This window comes from Podarcis pityusensis (assembly GCF_964106645.2).
Source record: "Podarcis pityusensis genome assembly, chromosome: 6".
Taxonomy (NCBI): Eukaryota; Metazoa; Chordata; class Lepidosauria; order Squamata; family Lacertidae; genus Podarcis; species Podarcis pityusensis.
Window position 1 is genome coordinate 95,707,915 of NC_138030.1, and position 22,625 is coordinate 95,730,539.

At 40.4% G+C, this 22,625-nt stretch overlaps 1 protein-coding gene across 1 annotated transcript in view; it reads left to right on the forward strand.

Moving 5' to 3' along the window:
* Positions 1–20,372, forward strand: part of LOC308479901 (regulator of G-protein signaling 5-like) — a 33,822-nt gene extending 13,450 nt beyond the window's left edge. Inside the window, exons 3-5 of the mRNA XM_081010901.1 lie at positions 4,656–4,717; positions 12,618–12,784; positions 13,662–20,372. Of these exons, the coding sequence (XP_080867027.1) occupies positions 4,656–4,717; positions 12,618–12,784; positions 13,662–13,823 (391 nt within the window). The 3' untranslated portion in view covers positions 13,824–20,372. The remainder of the gene's footprint in view (positions 1–4,655; positions 4,718–12,617; positions 12,785–13,661) is intronic.
* Positions 20,373–22,625: the final 2,253 nt, after the last annotated feature.

Consider the following 22,625-nt stretch of genomic DNA (forward strand, 5'->3'; position numbering starts at 1 on the left):
TGGCAATTTGGTGTGTGTGTGTGTGAGAGAGAGAGAGAGAGAGAGAGAGAGAGAGAGAGAGAGGGAAGATTTATCAGTGGATGGTCCCTACTATCATACATTGGCAGCTGGTGCCCATGGAACCTGGCAGGGCTGCTAGGAAGTCTTGCCCAGTTGTTCTGGTTTTCTTCCCAGCCTTCTTGCTTGCAAAGACGTGGTGAATACTTAAGCACTGCAGTTGTCCTAAGACTAGGGCTTAGCCACACTTAGCCTTTGCTCTTCTCTTTCCAGGCAGAGGTCCACTCTTTAGAGCTCCGTGTCTGAGCATGGGGGGGTTTTGTTTGTTTTTGTTTGCCCCAGAGCTTTCCTCTTTAAAACCAGCTCTTTGTTGATTCTGATTTATCATCAAAGAGTACTTTATCGGCTGCGTCGCATAGATTCGCATTTGTTAGAGCCAGATTTAATGTGTTCCCCTCAAATGTGCTGAGCAATAGATTTTCTAACGGTAAAATCTCTGTTTTGTGCGCATGTGACAACAAATCGATAGAATCCCTTTATCATATCTTGTTTAATTGCCCCTTATACAATGTTCCCCGATCAAGGATCCTGAGTTCAATCATTCTGGAAATTGCTGCTAAACCACCTGAATTACATCTAGCTTATCTACTCCAGGACATTGACTCTTATAGAACTTTACAGGTTGCTAGATTCCTGATCTCAGTTCTGTCATATAAAAGACTTCATGGAATGCTGCATGACTATTAAAAATTCAGTAAACTCTATGCACCATCTTTATCTTCAAGGCCATAACACGGTACATTTAGAGATTATGCGTTGAAATATTTTAGTTGATATTTTAGATTGTAAAATGCTATTGATTTTATCTATTGATTTTTATCTATTGATTTGTTTTACCTTGTGGGCTTATAGCCGAATAAAGTATTATCTATCTATCTATCTATCATCAAAGAGTGGGTTTTCCAGGGAAAAGCACCAGGGGCATAAAGTGAGGGTGAACCCACAGTTGCTTTTCTGCTGGGAGTTGCGTACCTCTGTCTTTCCTCATACTCTCCCTATGCAATTTTTTTTGGAAGTTTTATTAATATATAACACCTAACCCTAAATTCCGTGGTTCAGAATTGCTGTCATAATTTCTAGTGTGGGTTCATCCCAAAGAACCCACATTATTCAGAAGTAAGACCCACTGAATTCTACTGGGAATGCCCTCAGACAAGTATTATATAGGATTGCAGTCTGAATTGGTAAGTCTTAACCAACAGTCCCACAGGGCTGTTTCCTCATGACTTTACACTGCAATCAAATAAACAGTTAAGTCCAGGATTTCACCATCTCAAGCCTTGGGGGAAGCATGTGCTTTCTGAAGGAAAAATCAAAAGGCCCATTCACCTGAATCTTCTTTGGGGCTGGGTGGATGGAGTGCTTCACTTCATGCAATCTCCTTGTCACCCACATGCAGGGTCCTTCAACCAGCTCTTGTCTCCTCCACCAGTTGGCATGCAATGCCCAACTGCCTTCTCAAGCTGAATGTGAAGGGTGTTCTGCATAAAAGCTACCTGCCATTTTCTTTGGATGCTGCCTCAACTCCTGAATGTGTCCTTCAGTGTGAGTGGGGGCTGCAGTGGTCTGCCCAGGCCCAACAGATGCTGCCCTCTTTTCCCAATGGGATGTTGACAGAGATTGTTATGGAGTGCCCTGCTTGAAGTCTGGGCGAGAGCTGTGGATGGACATGAGTGAAATTTGCAAACTCTCTTGCTCTGGAGAGACATCTGTACAAACAGGAGTTGTGTTCCCTCTCCCTCCCACTTCTTCCACTCCTGAAATTAGGCTACTTTCACTCCAAATAGCCATGATTTCCTCTGGCCTCCTCCACACACCGGACAATGCTGTTTATCTTTTTAAAGAAATATCTTTTTCAAGCATCTTCCAAGTTTATGCATCTTGGTGTTTCTTTGCTACCTTTATATAGAAAAAATACACACTTCATTTTTTAAAAAAAAACCTGAAAAGTGAATGTGAGGAGGTGTCTTTATGAGCTCAATCCTACAGGGAAATTTGTGTATCTGACAAAACCAGGGATAATGCAGCTTGATTACATCTGTGTCCACCCTGGTGGGAGGCCTAACAGTATTTACCTTTATACAGTTAAGAGTGCTTTACAAATATACTACTATGCTGACTATGAGGTGGTTGCCAACTGAAGCTGAGAGAGACAGGAAAAAGCAGGGAGGAGAGAGAATGTAACTGACTGACTTATTTGCCCAGGCTACACATTTAATCCATGGCAGAAGTGGCAACCCAGAACTCATATTTATTTGGTCTGGAATTCCCAGATCCATGTCCAGCCTCCAGCTCTCCATTCATGGACCAACCACACTGGTGGTTGTTTGCCTTGGAATACGCTAGATATGCACCACCTCTCAGAACCAGGCAGGTTTATGCCACAGTGGCCTCGCTCCTCTTCTTCTCCCTCCCTCTTGAGTGATGTTGCCAGCTTGCATCCACACACACCCCCCCCCACACCCCATACATGGCCGATGTTGCTTTTGTCTTAAACTAATCACTGAGGGCTTGTCCACACTTCCGCTTGTCCGGTGCCCAGAAAGCACAGATTTGATCGGTTTTCCCTTTGCCAGGGAAAACCTGCTCTTTAGTTTTAAATCAGAACAAACACAATATTTGCTCCAATTGAGCGCTAAAGTGTGGTTTTCTCCAGGGGAAAGCAGTGAGACAATAAGAAGTGTCAATAAACTCTTAATTTCAAGCCCTGAAGGGTAAAATCAGATCATTATTATCTATGAAGAGTAAAATCTATGAAGAGTAAAATCAGATCATTATTATCCATTTCATTGCTGTGAGAACCCTCTGGCATGTATTGCCTGAGACAAAGGGGGTCATTGACTACATCCCTTAGGAGGGCGTGGGAACTGATGTTGGATCTCTGGGAGGAACAGAAGCAGACCCCAAAGCCACAGCCAGAGCAGGGGAAAGAGTTCAGCCTTCAGAGAACTTTTGAGAATGAATGAATGAATACTCAAGGGATACGGATGGAGATGGATCATTCCCCACTCTGCTCCAGACTGTTTCTGCCTAGTTCCACACAAAATAAACTGGGGATGTTAAAAATGGAACATTGGAAGCAATGTAGGAGCCCTTCAAGGCATCAGGGAGGAACTGTGTGTTATACTCAAGACAGGACTATGGCCCAATACTGCTACCCATGTAGAATTCCTTCTCCCTCGCTCATAGAATGTGGGATCATAAAGTGCCTTTCCCCAAGCCTCACTCCAGCACACTGTCTGCCACGAGAGGGAAAATGTATGGTGTGATTGTCATGGTTTTGCTCCATAATGATCCAGAGCAAGTCACAACAATAGTTAGCAGAGTAAGAATGTTTAAACTCGATGCAGGATTCCAAAAAAGATTCAGACACAATCAGCTCCATCCAGTATTATTTACTGAGAGCAAGTGAGCATAACAGTCACAAATCAAGTTGCAGCAAAACCTTAACTTACACTTACAATAAGCATAGCTGTCAACGTTTCCCATTTTTAAAGGGAAATTCCCTTATTCTGAATAGGATTCCTCACAAGAAAAGGGAAAAGTTGACAGCTATGACAATAAGACTAAAAACTTAGCACTTAAATATACTATACTGTATACAGATTACCACCAAGGAACGAAGTAGAGAGAACCAAGAAGGAAAAAGAGAAAGTGAAACCAGGCTCTTTTGTTCTTATAGGCAGAATGACCTTGGGAGAGAAAGAGAACAGGACCAGTTTAAAGCAGCTTAATTTAGGGTTGCCATATTTCAAACTGTGAAAATCTGGACAGAAAGTTAAGCTTTGTTTTTCAAGGTTGCTGAGCTTTTCGGGCAAATTCACAAAAAAAGAAGTTTTTGAGCTATTTTTAAGGAAGATCGCCAAAAACACTGCCGACATGCCATACGTCCGGATTTTCCTGGACCTTTTAGCAATTTCTGCCTGGACACTGCTTCTGACTGCAGTACTCCAGATATGTCCAGGAAAGTCAGGATGTATAGGTGCCAGTGGTGGGGAATCTGTACGACTCCATTGTCCTTGTTGGCCATGCTGGCTGAGATGGATGGGAGTTGGTACCTCAAGTTTGCAGCATCACTCAAACCTGGAGCCTGAGGAAGTATGGAGTCTGTGCACCCATAGGCTTTACCTAATTCCAAATCTCGTTCCCCAGGTCTGTTTTTTACATACGTAAACAAACAAACAAACAAACAAACAAACAAACAAACAAACAAGAGAACGGAGATGTTAGCCCAGATCTCCATTGTCTCATCTAGTTGAACCATGAGCTACAAACCAATAAGTCCTTAGTTTGACTCTCCCTTCTGGCATAAACTCAGTTGCTGAACTTATGCGAGTCGCTACTCATCTTGCACATCAATCTGCTCATATGTCATATAAGGATGATAACATCAAACTTCCTTCCAGGGCTGTAGTTAAATTATGTGTGTGAAGTGCTTTGAACAAGAATAAAGTCAAAATGCTAAGTGATTATTCTCAATCCTTCTCCACTGTGATGCCTTCAAACACCGACAAATTCTTTCTGTGATATTTTACCAGTGACTGTTTTCACTGACTTTAATGGGTGTGCCTAAATATCTCCCCCTCTCATCTTTTCAGACCATCACCAGAGGAGGCTTGGCTGTGGCGCAACTCTCTGGAGAAACTCCTGCAAAATCCATGTGAGTTTGCTGTGGGATCCCTCACTACTGGGAGCACCTATTCTGAGTCCTTGCAGGTTGTGGGTGTGAGCAGGTTAAATCATTCCTTGGGAATGACAAGGTAGAAGTGCAATCATAAGTATTTAATAATAATGACACTCCACAAGGGCTTTGGATGAAAACTGAATGGTACTGTGCCACAAACTAGAGACACGGAGGAATCCAGATATACAGGTAATAAAGGTGTTGGTAGTAAGGCAATATGACAGAGGGGAAAACCCAGTATGCTTCAAGCAATTCATAGACATGTGACATTTGCAGAAGTTGAATTGCAGCCACAAGTTAGTTAGAGCAATTAGACTCTTAAGGACATAATGATTTAAATGCCATTGTCTCCATTCATAAGGAGCACAACAAATTCCTCCCTCTCCCATATAGCTAACCTTCATGTGAACTGGGGCTTCTGAGTCTAATAGTCCCTTAATAGTCCCAGGCTTGCTAGAATCCTGCTACATTATCCTCCTCCAAAGACTACTTATTTATTATGTGATAGATTCAAACAAGAGAACTGGAATAAGAAGTTGGGGTAGAAATAGATCGTTCTGATATAATTTGTGTGTTTTTGTTTTTTTTTAATAATTTTTATTCACAGGCCAATCAAATCACATTATTTCCAAATCACATTAGTTCCAAATTATACAGCCAGATTTTTAAATTTTGTTGGGGGTACCCATACATCAAGCTCCGAACGGGAGTCCAAGCATCACTTATATTGCTGCTTTAATTAAACAGTTCTATCCAGTTCTTTCCAGATAGTCTCTTTATTACTTTCTTCATCTTCTTGTTGTTATCATATATTCCTTTCTTTGCGATCTCTGATAGTCTTCACAAGCGGGTTGGAAACAGACATCCTCTGTGTGGGTTTTACACTCTCCAAAGATCATATCACTTAGGGACAGCCATTCCACACTTCCATAAAAAATTTATCTTCGGTCTGTCCTTTAATTTTCTCAGGCTTGCCAAGTATATCAGGAGGGCTCTGTCAGGTTAAGATCACATTCCAATCATCATTCACATTCCGATGATCCTGATCCTCCTCCCCCTGTCTTTCTTAGACAAGCCTGTCTTAGTGAGACGCCATTTAAAACTGTGTCATAAAATTTTCCTCCGTTCTCCGTTGTTTACCAGTCATCTCTTTAATCTATAATCCACTCCACACAGTTCTTGAATTCCTGCTTGTGATTAATAAAATGCAACAATCTTCTTTCTGGGGTGGAGGGTTATTAATATTCACATAAGGCAAAGAAAAGAAAAGTTTTTTCCTCCAACCCCCTTCTGTTTCACTCCAAACATACCAGTCTCTTAATGGTGGTTCATCACTTGATTTATTTGTCCCATCCGTCGCTCCGGTCACAGAGATCCATTAATCAGCAACCTTATCTCCTGAACTTTGCTTGATGTATGTGCTTTAGCTTCTTTCCAATTATATGTTTCCAATTATATTTTTGAGCTAAAGCGAACCAGCACGTGCTGATTGGAGACAGCGTCAGGAAGCGCCGACCTCATCGAGGGCTTTTGCCAAGTGACCGGCACCCCCTTCTTTCGAATCCGGGGGTGCGTTATGGACACTGCTGGCAAGGCAGTCCCCCCCCCATCTCCTTGGGGGGGGGCGGGAAGGCTGCATACTTCCCATAGCAGCCTCTTAATTACCTCGTATGGGTCAGAGAGATGTTATTGTCTTTTTTTTTTTTTTAATAAATTTTTTATTAATTTTCCAAACACAAAATAAAAAAACAAACAATACACAATACACCGACATACAAACATATAAACATGTATAATTTCATAACCATTTTTTCATAAACCTTACTTTCCGGACTTCCCCATACCTCCCCTTTTCTGCATCCTTGTTTTATATTTCTTCAGCAACTCCTCAGTCAACTAATTATTCAATTCAATTTCTTTTAAGTTCTTCTAATATTATTAATTACAGCTGCAATTCTCTGTTTCCCAACCCCTTGACATTTTAACATTCCTGAATTTTACAACAAGTTCTAAGATAAACTTTGAATTTCTTCCAATCTTCTTCCACTGTCTCTTTCCCCTGGTCACGGATTCTGCCAGTCAACTCCGCCAGTCCCATGTAGTCGATCACCTTCGTCTGCCATTCTTCCAGTGTGGGTAGTTGTTGTGTCTTCCAATACTTTGCTAGAAGAATCCTTGCTGCTGTGGTCGCATACATAAAAAACGTCCTGTCCTTCCTTCTCACCAATTGGCCGACGATGCCCAGGAGAAAAGCCTCAGGTTTTTTAGGGAAGGTCCATTTAAGAACCTTCTTAATTTCATTATAGATCATTTCCCAAAAAGCTTTTATCCTCGGGCAGGTCCACCAAAGGTGATAAAAAGTACCTTCAGTCTCATTACATTTCCAACATTTGTTATTGGGCAGATGATAAATTTTTGCAAGCTTGACTGGGGTCATGTACCACCTATACATCATTTTCATAATGTTTTCTCTTAAGGCATTACATGCCGTAAATTTAGTACCGGTGGTCCACAGCTGTTCCCAGTCAGCAAACATAATGTTATGACCAATATCTTGTGCCCATTTTATCATAGCTGATTTCACCGTTTCATCCTGTGTGTTCCATTTCAACAGCAGATTATACATTCTCGACAGATTCTTAGTATTGGGTTCTAACAGTTCTGTTTCTAATTTTGACCTCTCCATCTGGAAACCTATTTTCCTGTCCTGTTTAAATGTCTCGTTTATCTGAAGGTAGTGCAACCAATCTCGCACTTTGGACTTTAATTTCTCATAACTCTGTAATTTAACTTTTTCCCCATCTTGTTCTAAAATTTCACAATATTTTGGCCATTTAGAGTCCATATTAAGTTTTTTCACCTCTTTAGCTTCCATTGGTGACAACCACCTGGGAGTTTTACTTTCCAATAAATCTTTATACCGCATCCAAACATTATATAATGCTTTCCTAACAATATGGTTTTTGAAACCTTTATGGAGTTTTACCTTATCATACCATATATATGCATGCCAGCCAAATCTATTGTCAAACCCTTCTAGATCCAAAATGTCTGTATTCTCAAGAAGTAGCCAATGTTTCAACCAGCAGAAAGCCGCCGATTCATAGTAGAGTCTTAAGTCCGGCAGGGCAAACCCCCCTCTATCTTTTGCATCAGTTAGAATCTTAAATTTTATTCTGGGCTTTTTGCCCTGCCAGACAAATTTAGATATATCTTTCTGCCACTTCTTGAAACAGTCCATCTTGTCCAAAATCTGCAATGTCTGGAATAAAAACAACATTCTAGGCAATACATTCATCTTAATAACAGCAATTCGACCTAACAAAGAGAGTTTCAACCTTGACCATATTTCTAGATCTTTCTTTACCTCTGTCCAACATTTGTCATAATTGTCCTTAAATAAATTCACATTCTTGGATGTTAAGTTTACCCCCAGGTACTTTACTTTTTTCGTTATCACTAAACCTGTTTCATTCTGAAACTTCTCTTTTTCAGCCAATGTTAAATTTTTGTCCAACACTTTCGTTTTCTGTTTGTTCAGTTTAAATCCTGCTACTTGACCAAATATCTCAATTAGTTCTAATACTCTTTTAGTACTAGTATCTGGCTGTTGCAAGGTCAGTACTAGGTCATCTGCAAATGCCCTTAGCTTGTAATGTTTAGCTCCGACTTGTACTCCTTTAACCAACTGGTCTCCTCTAATCATGTTTAACAAAACCTCCAGGACTAATATAAAAAGTAAAGGGGATATTGGGCACCCCTGTCGTGTACCTTTTTCTATAGATATTTCTTCCGTAACCACATTGTTTACAATTAACTTTGCTTTTTGTTTAGAATATATTGCACCTATACCGTTTTCAAACCCTTGACCTACCCCCATCCCTTGGAGATTCTTCTTCATAAAGCTCCAACCAATATTATCAAAGGCTTTCTCCGCGTCCACAAAAATTAAAACAGCCTTCCTATTGATGTCCACTTCTAACAGTTCCAAAATGTCTATAATGTTCCTCACATTGTCCGACATATGTCTCCCTGGAAGAAAGCCAGTTTGGTCCTTATGAATCTCCCCTACCAACACTCTCTTCAGTCTTTTTGCCATAATGTCTGCAAAAATTTTGTAATCCACATTGAGTAATGATATAGGGCGGTAGTTTTTAACCTGGTTCTTTTCAGTCTCAGTTTTCGGTATAAGTGAAATAAAGGCTTCTTTCCACGACTCCGGTGCCTTTTTCCCCTCCAAAATTTCATTACATACTTCCTTCAGTGGTTGTACTAACCATTCCTTCAACGCTTTATAATATCTGGCGGTCAAACCATCTGGTCCTGGAGATTTTCCCAATTGCATCTTCTGAATGGCACCCTCTATTTCTTGTCCTGTTATTTTCTCATTCAAAATCCTTCTGCTTTGCTCTGAAATTTTTGGTAGTCCATGTTTCTTAACAAATTCTTCTATTTCCTGTTCCTTAACTGGCCCTTGTGCATATAGTTTCCTGAAGTAACTTTGAAAACAATTACTTATCTCGTTTGGTTTGTGGATAATCTTTCCATCCACTTCTAAACTTGTCACAGTGTTCAGTTTTTGCCTCTTTTTCAATTGCCATGACAGAAATTTCCCACATTTATCTGCTGATTCAAATGTCTTTTGTCTCATTTGCTTTATTTTCCATTCTATCTCTTGATTCATCAATTCCATATATTGCACCTGATAGTGCTTTATTTCTCTCAGAATCTCATGGGATTTTGGTTTAGACCTCAATTTCTTTTCACCTTCTTTTATTTTTTCCAAAATTTTTTCTTTCCTTTCATTTTGCTTTTTCCTCTTTATGGAGTTCTGTTGTATTAGGAAACCTCGCATCACGGCCTTACTTGCATCCCAGATTATTCTTTTTTCCACTTCTGTTCTCAAATTTATCTCAAAGTAATCTTTCAGTGTTTTTTGGGCCTTCTTATAAATCTCTTCATCTCTAAATAGGGTGTCATTCATTCTCCATCTAAAGGATCCAGTTGATGTTAGTTTCATCTCCATCTTTACAGCATTATGGTCGGAGCAAGTCTTTGAGCAGATTTCTACCTTTTTGATCCTTGGCGCCATACTGCTAGTTACCCAAATTTGGTCAATTCTTGTCCATGTCATTTTTGCTTCAGAGAAAAAAGTTCCCTCTCTCTCAAGAGGGTTCCTTGTTCTCCAAATGTCAATCAACTCCATAGTTTCAGTCATTTCAAAAAAAGTCTTTGGTAGTCTCCCTTCCTTGGAAATTACTTGTCTCTGTGCTTTGTCCATATTTGTGGAAACTACACCATTCATGTCTCCCATCATTACTACTCTATAGTCTAGATAGTCCATTAAAGTCTCATGCAACTTCTTAAAGAATTCCGCCTTCCCGTCATTTGGTGCATAAATTCCAACTATCAAGATTTTTTCTCCATGAACTTGTATTTCAATTGCCAGGTATCTTCCTTGTTCATCTTTAAATATCATCTTTGGAGCCAATTTTTCTTTTGCATAAATCACCACACCTCTTTTCTTAACTTTGTCTGATGAAATAAATTCCTGTCCAAGTCTCTTATTTACCAATAATTTCCTATGTGTCCTGGTCACATGGGTCTCTTGTAGACATATTAGGTCTAATTGTTCTCTTTTCAAAATATGAAAAACTTGGCGTCTTTTTTGGGGAAGGTTCAAACCATTACAATTCCAGCTAAGAAGTTGCAGAGACATTTTGTTATTAAGTACCTGTTCCTCCGACTGCTCCTAGCTTTTGTTCGTCTTCAGATGGTGGTATGAGTCCAAATGACAAGTTTGCAATGTCTGTCACTCCTTTTTCTTGTATTGTTGTTTCTACTGTTCCTTTCTGCAAGTCCTCCTGATATCTCTCCAAAAACTGTTCTTTATCTTGAACTGTTCTTATTTTGACCTTCCTTCCTTTAAAGTTAAAAGACAATCCTTGTGGAAACTCCCACCTAAAGGGTATGATATTTTTCTTCAGCAGGTAGACCAAATCTTTATAGAAGGCTCTCACCTCCAAAATATATTTAGGGATATCTTTAAAAATTTGTACTTGACTATTTTCAATCTCCAATGCCTTTTGGTAATGCAAGTTCAATATTTTATCTCTTTCTCCTTTGGATCTCAATGTGATCAAACAATCCCTTGGCTTCTTACCTTGCCTCCTGCCCAGCCGGAAAGCTGTTGTTATTTCAAGTTCTTCTTCCTGCAGCTCCTCTTGCCAAAATTCCGTAAAGTTCTGTGTAAGGAAGTCCACAAGGCTGTCTCCCTCACTCTCGGGAACCAATCTCAATTTCAGATTTCTCTCTTTTCTCTGTAATTCCAGCAAAGATAGGGCTGCATCATGTTCATTCACTTTTTTTGTAATCGGCACAAGCTCCTCCCTTGTCTCCTCTGCAGTATTTTTTGCACTTTCAGCAATCTTTCGTGTTTCAGAGCTTTCTTGAATTAAGAACATCTGTATTAGATGTTACACTTGCAGTATTCAAGTCCAATCTTGCTGTCAGTTCTGTCAATTTTTTTGAATTTTCCGTAGATAGCTTTGTCAGTGCTTCTAAAGATTGGTTTATTTTGAGCAGTGCCTGTGTCATTGAATCCATAGATGCTGTTGCCACTTTTTCCTGTGCAGCTGGTGGTATGCCGGGTATTGAGCCCCTTTTCTTTTGTGTCTGTTTTGCTTTGGATCTAGTTGTTATCTCTTCTGCTGGACCACTCATATCCTCAAGGTCGTTCTCACAGGAAAGACTTGCAAGTGGAAAATCCCACTGTTTCTTTTTCACTGTAACAGTTTCTCTTTATACCCTCTAGAGGGAGCATTTAATTGTATCCAAGTGAAAAGAGAAAGAACAAGGAAACATAGAGCAATCAACAAAAAATCCAAGAGTCCACAGTAAAAGTTTCTGTCGCACTTTTTCAGTATAGTCACAAGTTCAACAAAGTAATTCCATTAAAGTCCCGTAACTTTGTCTCAGACAAAACCCCAACTTTGTATCCAGTCTAAACTGACAGTTCACTTTCCCGGTGCCTTACTCAGGCAGTCCGTCCTGGGGATTTGGCAGTGGAAGATGTTTTTTTCCTCAGTTAATTTCAGGCAGATTAACAGTGTCCAGTTTTCTTCCCCCCTTCTCCTGCTTGCTGGGGGGAAGTTTAAGTCAAATGTCAGGTTTGACAGCTCAAAGATAATTTTCTTTCAAATGCAGCTTTACTCTTTCGTTGCTTTAATTGCCATGCAGATCGGGGAGGCAGACTTCCTTAATTTATGCCTTTCCCGTTTTCAGCCAAATTTCAGGATTTAAATTTAAATGTCCCGTTCAGTCCCTCCGTCTTACTCACGGGGTTTACAGTCGAATTTCTGGTTCAGGAAGGAATCGGCGCTCTCCGTTCATGGCGACGCGGCTTCACTCCACGGGCTGGGTTGCGACTCTCAGCACCGCGCTCACCCCCGATGCCGCTCCGTAGCCTTTAAAAAGGCTCTTTCACAGTACCGGGGGGCGCAAAAGGTGCCCACCGAGTCTCCTTGTTCACAGGCTTCAGCGCCTGTGATTTTAGGGGTCCCCCGCTCGCCGTAGCGGGTCAGACCCAAACTTGCGGAGCAGTCCTCCTCCGGAGCTCGAAGCGAGGACCGCCATTAAACGCTGGCGCCGACCGGAAGTCAGAGAGATGTTATTGTCGGCCATCTTCCAATGCGCCACCTGGTGGCCCCCCCGTTCTGATATAATTTGTAGGTCCAACGGAAGAAAAGCGATACAGATGTTGAATAGGGGAATCTGCATTTTCCATGTCGGAAGCCAATGTTCTCTCTTATTTGAAAGGATTATGGTGAATCCATTATTTTAAATGATGACCTTTCCCCAATTTTTCTTTGTGCAGACGGGCTTGCTAGCTTCAGGACCTTCCTCCAATCTGAGTTTAGCGAGGAGAACATTGAGTTCTGGATTGCTTGTGAAGACTATAAGAAAATCAAGGTGCCTGCTAAAATGGCTGAAAAGGCCAAGAAAATCTATGAGGAGTTTATCCAAAGTGAGGCTCCCAAAGAGGTCAGTTATTTGCATTGAAAGGAGTTCATAAATTTGCTGTATGCTAAGAGTTGTCTCTGGTGGAATGACCTCACAATATTATCCCCCAAATCACGAGACAATTCTCTAAACTATCCCCTGACTGTATATCATAATGATTTGCTGTTGCAGTGACAGTTACAGCATTGCTTCCCAGTCATCATGCAATATACTTGGGAACTCTACTTTTACACCTTTAATTTTTTTAAAAATTGAATATCTACCATAAATTAAAGTTGTAGTAGAACTTTGCTCTAATTCAAAGCCTGCTAATTTCAACAGGCTCTGCCAAAATTTTCAAGTTAAAATTTGTATCCTTTGAAATTTTACATCTGCCACATACAGCCCACAACCAAGACTCATGTACTTATTCTAGGGAAGAGCCAAGAGCTCAATGCTCAGGTCCAATTCCTGGCATCCCCTGCTAAAAGGATCTCATGTGGCAGGGTTCAGAAAATGCTCCACCTGAAAGTCCAAAAGACTGAATCAGAATGTGGTAGCTTCATAACTTATATTTGTAGCAAAAATTCACAATCTACATTGCAAATAAATTCAAATATTTAATTATTTTTGCATTTGTGTTCTAGATGTTCACTGCATTATGGCCCAGATTAATTTCTGATATTCCTGGTTTCATGTTTGCCATTGTTACAAACATTTACCAGTATTTATTTATTTATTTATAATTTGCACCCCACCCATCTGACTCGTTTGCATGGGAGAGGCATGTTGGCAATTCTGCCATAAATCCAAGTGCAAAACATATTTTTAGTAGCTCCCTTGCTTTAAATAACACTGTGAAGGAACAGGATTGGTTCAATTTCCACAGATAATCACTTCCCCCCTCCTTCTTACCTAGGTGAACATTGACCATTTCACCAAATCTGTGACCATGAAGAACCTGGTGGAGCCATCTGTGAGCACTTTTGACCTGGCCCAGAAGAGAATCTTCATGCTGATGGAGAAGGATTCTCTGCCCAGATTTGTGCGTTCCAACATATATCAGGAATTAGTAAAGTAGCAACGTGGCAGAGCTGTGCGGGGAACTGCTACTCCCACCCCAAACAGCGCTGTTACTTCCTTACTCCTGTTATCAGTAGCCAGCGTTTGCTAGTCATCTGCGTAGCTGTTTTGCTTTATATATACAGTATATATATATGTCAAGCTTCTAGAGTTCAAAGGCTGTGTTGTTAAAAGTCTTGCTCACACTGTTTTGGTCTCTCTGCTGTTCCAGATGATTTCATATTACAATTTCTGAAATTTCTGTTCTTCTCCATGAATATCACTGTTACAAAAAAAAGAAAGTAAAAGTAATTAGATGGGCACACCTACCTAAAATACAACAGATGTCAACTGTTGAAACCTATGCTACTTGTATTTATTATCCCATCACCTATCCATCGCATGTCTGTGTCTAATCAAATATAAGGAGGTTGTGGGGTCTTGAACTGGTGCATTGGGACCCACTGGTGACTTGCAGCTGGACCTATTGGTTGGTAGCAGCAGCAATACCACCATGAAAATATATGGTGTGACAATAAAAAGTGGGTCTCCAATTGCCTGCTTGGGCTAAGGATGGGTCCCTGGTCTGAAAAGGTTGAGGACTATTACTATAGAAAACAGGTTTTGACCTGCATAGGTCATCCTGTCATTTGTAGTAGCCATGAGAATACAGCAGGACTCAGCTATATAAGGAAGATAAGAAAGGAAAAGGCTGCGCATCAGCCCACAAAAATAACATTCACTCTCTTGTGCCTTTTTACTTATTTCTTTCACTGAGATCATATTCACATACTCCCACGTCAAAAGTTTGTTATCCACTAGGTCATTTTATTACTGCAATTTCATCCAGGGAATGTTATTCAGATATATTGTTATCGGGTGAGAGCAGGCACTTAGCATGCCTCAGTAAACCAAACAAGGAATATGACAGAAAATTACAGCTCTTTGTCAATTAAGGGAGCATTCAAACACGCATTTGCCACATGAAACTGATGGTATAAAAACTCATGATTGCAATAATTATCTATATGTTGACATGGGGATGTGGGAATTAGGCAGGAAAGCCAAGAGGTTTGTCAAGCTTCTTGTGGGTTGCATGCGGCTTGGTGGATCATAAGTTACACCAAAGCCTGCTCTACTATGAAGAAGGCTGAAGAGAAAGTGATAGTTTTTTGGTCAGCAACTGGTGTCACTCCAGTATGTTCTGCTGGAGTTGAGGGAAGGGATGTGCAATTATATCATTTTCAAAATACCCACCCCAAGTAGCAGTTACTAAAACACACTAAAACTCTTGGAAATGGAGGCAAAGAGGTAAATAAATCTCACCGTTCCAGCCTAAACAGTGTGGCTTGTTTTTAGCAACCCAGGCCTCTTATTTACTTCCATTTCTAAGTTAGCTTTAGTGAGGTTATAATAACTGCAATGGACCCACATAATTCCCAGTGCCAGTGCACAGCCCATGCGCAGGAGCATATGTAATGTTCCAGAAGTATTCTTTTCTGAATTGTGATGAAAATACCTGTAGCAAAGTCTTGTCTTTTCATTCTCTCGGGGGCAGGCTTGCCAAAGCGGTATTTCAGCCTAAACATTTAACCTCAAAATTAGTGTTACTTGTATTCTAATTATAAGCTATCTAGATTTTTGCTTTCTGTGAACTGCATGGAAATAGAAAGGCATCTGAACCCAAATGAAGAGAAAAGGTAGCAGTGCTAAGGACCATCTTGCAATCCCAGCCTGTGGATGCATAGCTGGGGAGATACCCTGAATGAGTCGGCTATACAGCATGCAAGAACTACCCTAAATCCAGCTTCCCATCCCAGACACTGGCAGGGGCGAAACTAGGCTTTATTTCACCCGGGTCAAAGACCCAGTTTCACACACACACACACACACACACACACACACAGGCTGGGAGCCTCAATGGTGCCTCTGGAGGCTTCACCCAGGGCAAAAAACCCAGCTAGCTCCCCCCCCCCCCCCACTCTGTGAACAGCTATCTGTGCTATTCAAAATATGTGATCAGGGCTACAGGCATAAGCACACACATACGTTGGTGTGAAATTAACAACAGACATATTGTGCCAACTTGCCTGGGTGTGCAAACACGCCTGTTTCATATAGTTTTTCCATTGCCCAGACACAGGTATTGAAATATTGCATGCTTATCCATAACATGTTTTCTTCCTTTATCTGTTGAACTACTTCAAATACAAGGAAAGTTTGAATTTTTAAAGAAAAGAGTTAGAATCATAGAATCATAAAGTTGGAATAGACCACAAGGGCCATCAAGTCCAACCCCCTGCCAAGCAGGAAACAATGTGAATGTGCCTCTGATTTTTTTTTCTTTGAAGGTTTCGCAAATGAAAATTATTTGTTTAATAGTTTTGTTAGAGTGATCCCAGAGGGATCTTTTTGTGGAGTAAGTGCTGCTCATGCATGCATGTTTTTTCACAGCATCCACACAATGCTGTTGACATCAAAATACCAGCTCATTTCCCCCCGCATTTAATCCAGATTCACCTTTTCCCACATAAAACCCATTTTTTAAAACCCCTTCTGCCACTGACCAGTTCATGATATCGCTTCTCGGCCTTTTGCCTAAGATCAAGTGTGTGTAGATATCTAGAGGACTCATTTGCCCCTTATGTTTTGAAAACTCTGAGATCTGGGCAATTGTCAAGATGGGGGAATTAATCCTAAATGCTAAAAAGAAAAAGAAAAAAGAAGGCACAATAAAAAGCAGGCTGCCAAACCCTTTTAAGTTCAAGATGAAAAGAAAATATAAAATTTAGGCAGCTCTAGCAGGAGGATAGATTGCTTTTCTGTGTAAAGATTTGGTTCATTACATTATTGTTGGTCAGACTCCACAGGACAGACCTAATTGGGTCACTAATATTCTATTTCAAGGTAACGTTAGAACCATTTCCCACTGAATGTACATGGCCACTCCACTACTTAAACCAGCCTTGGCCAAAGAAAATATCTTATTACAGCTTGCCTGTCATGAAGAAAGTCTTTGGTCTCACTCCAATTTCAAGATGTGCTGACATCCTGTGAACAGATGCTCATTTCTAGCCAGCCCTAACTCCGTCTTTTCCTGGTAGCAGTAAGTCACTAGTTATGTCCCTTTACAGACAGGGTAGAACGTCCTGTGGGATTAGGCACCAATCCAGTCCTATTATTTCTATACGGATACAGAAGGGGGAAGCAAAGTAATGACTGCAATGTATGAAGTGTGTATAAGCAACCTTAATAAACAGTTATCCTTTCTAAGGGCTTGACTTAAAGTTTCAGGGTTTTAGCCCCATTCACCAGGTCTTCTAGGCGAAAAGGCTAAAATCTCGGAGTCAGGTATAAGAACACGCTTTTTTTTTTTTGGCCTTTTGTTCCACCCTCCATATGCATCAGGCTCCAGGCACAGCCAGTCTCCACCTGCTGCCTCACCAAGTGCAGTCATTCAACTTCATCTGGCACCACTAGGCTTTGTGGCCACCATGTTCCTTTCCTCTCACCTGCCATGTCTGGAGTGTAATTGTCTGAGGGTCAGGGCTGCCTGACCATCAAGCCCAGCAAGGATGGCTAACGGCCAGAGGTGCCAGAGGTTGTAGTTCAGCAACCTCTGGAGGGCCAAAGGTTTCCACACACCCGCTTTACAACCTATTTCATTACAATGCACTTAAATAGCTTTACATAGACTACGAATAAGTGCTAGACTAGAACCAGCATTCCCAGTTTTCTTAAATTTCTCAATAAACAAATTATTTTCTTCTAAATTATAAAGACATACGATGCAGTCTTTAAAGAAAAAAAGTCATCATGAAAGGAAATTCCAGGCAATAACTAATCTAAATTGGTTAAATAATCTTATTTTCCTGGGAAATGATATGACAATGAGTGATTAATCAACCTTGGTTTTAGCCCATGCTTTGATGCGATCCATCAGTGGCGATCCCTGATGTTACATGCACTTGTTTGTGGGGAACTATGTGGGAAAGGCTGACTAATCCCCAGGGACCATTTTTGGGAACACATATTTCCTTGAGATGCTGATAACAGAACAAGCTGTCAAGATTCCTCTCCCCCTAGGGGCAGATTTTCCAGCCCATGATGTATGAGGCAGCCTGCTGAACCTGTTCTGTTTCTCTCCCTCTGAAATTATAAAGAGCTTGTCAACATGTTTAAACTAGCAGCCTCCTCTCTTGGGTCCTGGAAAGAGAGCTTAACAAGACAGCATGTGACATACAATGAAATAAACAAAGGCTTGACAAACCTGTTTTCAGAAGAGTAAGAAAAATAACTTCTAAAAATTGTTTCCATGCTGAAAATATAAAAATATAGCACATGGCTGAAGGGTCAGGCTTCCCAGGAGAAAGAAAACAAATCAGTTTGTTTTTATTGTTTAGCCTCAGGCAAACATCTAAAGAACCATTACAGCGTGAGAATGAGGATTTTATGCTCCCCCCCCCCCCCGATTTCTCAGTATAGACCTGGTTCACACATCAATTTAAGCCATAATTAAAAACAAATTATGGTCTGTGAACAAGCAGCATGCTTGCACACACTACTGAAAACTTCTTATTGTACTCCTCTGCTTCTCTCTCCTTGCTGGGAAAGAAGCAAGAGATTAAGTTGTCATGTTTCTCTTGCAACAAACCATGTGTATTAGCCAAGGTTTGCTCTTGGCTTACTGCTCATGGTTTGTTTAGATGAAACAAACCATAAGCATTAGGGAGCAATTTTATCAGGATTGCAGTGCATTCTGGGTGACTTGGAGAATACCTGAATCAGTTGTGGTATGGCGGATTCCGTGCAAGTTCCCACACCCCTGTCACTTTCCCGTCCCAAGCAGAAAACAGTGATTTCAGAATTGGATCAGGGATGGTTGAGCCCAGTAGCTTCATCAAAGGAAGAATTTAGTCAGTCTGTGATAGAGAAGCACTTAGAGCCCAATGGATGCTCAAGGCAAGTGCTTCTCAACATCATCAAAACGTATCTTGGAAGATGCCTCTAAATGATCCAATATTTTAAAAAATTATTATGACATCTTCATCTTGTCCCTCTTTGAGTCCATATTACCCTCCCAAATCCTCCCAAATAAGTGTTGTCTCCCAAATATTTGTGGGGCAGATTAGGCTGAAAAAGAGTTTCTGGTCCAAGGCTGCCATGTGAGTTCACCGGTTGACTGGTTTCCAGAATCCACAGCCCAATAAGGAATGTGACAAGAAAATGCCTTGGAAAGCATGAGAGAACAATTGCTTGACAAAACATTGTATAACCTTCGCACAAGCAAATCAAAATGAATGTTCAGAAAACAGACTGTGTCATCTAACCTCCCTACAAACTTTATTCAAACAAATCAGGTTGAATGCTCAGGTAGTCTGGAAGCGACCTCAGATTCAAGGCCTCAGACCTGAACCTATAAACTTGTGAAACCAATGAAGACCCTCAAGATCCTTTCTTTGTGAAATGGCAGGCCATCTGTTTCTCTAAACATCTATAGGTGTTAAATGTAAAGAAAAATATTTGCCTAATGATCAGTTATGTAGAATGTCATCAGGTGACCCATTCTCTTTCTAGCACCTGGGTTTCCCATATTCAATACCAACCATGCTTTAGTTTTAGCTTTTAAAAATATTTTTATATTATTTTTTTAAAAAAACAACAACATATTTTTTAAAAGCTGAGATTAACATGATTGGTCTCTCCTTTTGAGCATGTTCATACCTTGCCATATCAGTAGTTATCCATTGACTTGATTAGACCAATTAAAATACTGAACACCCATTTTGTAAAGCATCATTGCCCTGGACAGCACAGGAAGTCCTCAGAAACCAAAGCAAGAACTCTGGCACTGTGTATTTGCATTTATTACCCACCTTAGGGGGCTTACCTTGAATTGCTTGAATTGCTGTTCTTCAGCGCTGCCACAACAAATGCAAAAAGTAATCTCCTTTTCGGCACATTTTTAACAATGTGCCTGTGAAGCCAGATTGTTATAAGCCACTTCATACCACAGAAGCCTTGGCAGAAGCCCAGAATTTCTAATAAGGTGCAGTTGAGCAGCATCCTCTATTTAATCTTTCTGGTATGCAAATCAGGTGGAGGGAAGCTGCAATTAAAAACAAACCAACAAAATCACCAACTTTTGGGGAGCCTTTTACAGAGACGTTTGGGTTGCGATAGCTTTATTTTCAGTTAAGTTAGATTTTTATCCTACTTTTGTCATTTAATAATGCACATGTTATTGGTGATATCATTATATTTCTCCATTATTATCTACAGGTTTATACAATATATAAAAATTATGGGCAAATTCCACTTAGAACTCCTCATTGGAATGAATGTGATTTACAGTCTCCTGAGACTTGTTTTCATTTCACTGGGAGATGTTCCTGTTGGATTTTTCATATTCATATATTCACATATATATTTCTAGAATGCTGTAATTTGTGTTTTGGATTGTGTTTTGGATTGCACATAGACTGAACGACTGCAAATTTAAAGATGACTAGTTAAAACTATTTACTCAGCTTTTTATCCAGTATGAAATAAAGTGTCCCTGAGTGTTCTCTGTGACCTTCCTTCTTTTGCGCAGTTCTGTTAGGCAAATGCCTTTTGGAATGTTAGCACCTGCACCACCCACAGAACACCTGTCTGGTATATGGTGACTCTTTGCAAGATCACGGGACTCAAGACTTCACTTTCTCCAGAGTCTCCAAGTTTCAGATTTGTGGCAAGGGAGTTGTGCATAAATCACTCACCTCTATAAATAGGGTTGTTTTGTGACTTTCCCATTTCTCTTCTTGTGGCTATGATTGCGCTAGATTCTCACACAGGATCGTGCTCAGTTTAGTGAAGGGCCGTGGCACTCCAGATACAGGTAAGGCTACAACTCCCATCATTCTTACCATTGCCCATGCTGACTGATGGGAGTTGTAGTCCAACACATCTGGAAGGCCACAGGTTTCTCATCCTTGGCTTAGTGCAAGATTTCAGACTCACAAATTTAATTTTTTTATGCTGCTTACACTACTTATCATAGATATAGTCACTGGTCTTTGGGTTTAGTCTCTTTGTTACAATTCTGCTATCTTGAAGGGGTGGGAACATGTACGCAGACAGACGGTGGCAAATAAAGAAACTGTAATCAGAAATTTTAACAATTGCTGCCTTTGGTGTCCCTCAGTACATCCCACTGTTTGGTTGGCCAGATAAAATGGTCCAGAAACAAAGAATAGTGTTATATTTCCTCCCAGAGAGCAGAAGGCACTTCGAAAATGATCACTCTTCTGGTGGGTACACTCACCTCACCCTGCCATCTCCACCTTATTTCCAGAAGTGTAAGTGGGACAAAATAAATATGTATGTGTGCACCTTGGGAAGGAATGCCATTCTCCTTCTACTCTCATCATTCTTAAAAACTGTTGTCTTTATCCAGCTACGAATGGCGGCCATTTCTGGGGGCAGAGTATTAAGTTAGGCTACACTGAGGGAGAATGTTGAAATGAGAGCAAACCCTGCCCTTGAAACAAGATTGCTCAGCATCCGATGAGGAGGACCCCATGGAATTTGAGTATGTCTGTGTCGGTGGCCATCACAATGACAGGCATGTTCCTTGTTTCTAATATTGGGCAAACAGCATCCTTTCCACCAACACATTGGGTGGTATTCAATGGTAATCCTGCTGAGAGTAGACCCATTAAAATTAATGCACATAACTCAGTTAGGTTCTTTAATTTTAATATATCTCCTCTGAGTAAGGCATCATTGAATATCACCATTGAGTATGGGGGGAGGGGCTATACTGTGGTGTGAAACTGCCTAGATGTAACTCTATCCACCCATTCATTGGTCAGGTATGCCTAAAGGTCAAACCTATGGTTTTTTTGTTTTTTTTTTTAAAAACACATTAAAAATGCTAAACAGAGTCCACAGCCTCCAGAGGAAGGGAATTAAACCCTTTATCTGTGTCATGTTATTGATTAAAATTGCTGCTCAAAGGCGCTCTTTGACAAAATAGGAGGAAACTTAATAGGTGTCACACCTAATCTAATTCCACAATGCAAAGAGCAGCTTTGCAGGGTGATTTTAATCAGGAAAGCAGTGCAAGAGAAAAGGTTAAAAACAACCATCACCACCAAGTGCTGAGAAATACACCATGGAGGGGTGTGGATGTGTGTATGTTTGTATATTGCAGGGAATCCTGCTCATGTTTCCTGCGTCATCAGATCTAACAGCACCTTAGCCTGCTGTCTCCTTCACCCATTGAAAAATAAGGATGTCCCTCCCAAAGGCCTCTCAACAGCCCTTCCCCCTGGAGAGACACATCAGTTTATTGGACTTTGTGGGAAAATGAATGAACAAAGAAGTCTTTAAAAAAAAAAGACTTTTATTGTTACCATTCGCATTAACACACCATACAGAAAAAGAAAATAAACTTCCATTACCACCAATGGAAAAAAAGAATTAATACATCAACTAATATCCTTCAAGACATAAAACAAAAGTGGTCTTTTTCTATCTACCCGACTTCCCTTCTATTCCTTATTACAGATTCTGTATTAATTGTTCGCTGCCATTGCATAACAAGTTTTGTTCAATTTCAATATCCCTTAATCCATTCATTGGTTTTATCACATTTTTAACACTACTACTGAAATTATTCGAACGCTGCGTATGACCTTAGACTACTAATATTATTTTTCAAATATATTTTAAACACTTCCCATTTTGAGATAAATACCTGCTTTGGTTTATTTTTTATCTTTTCTGACATGCTATCTAATTCTGTGTATTCTGCCAATTTTTGAATCTATTCTCA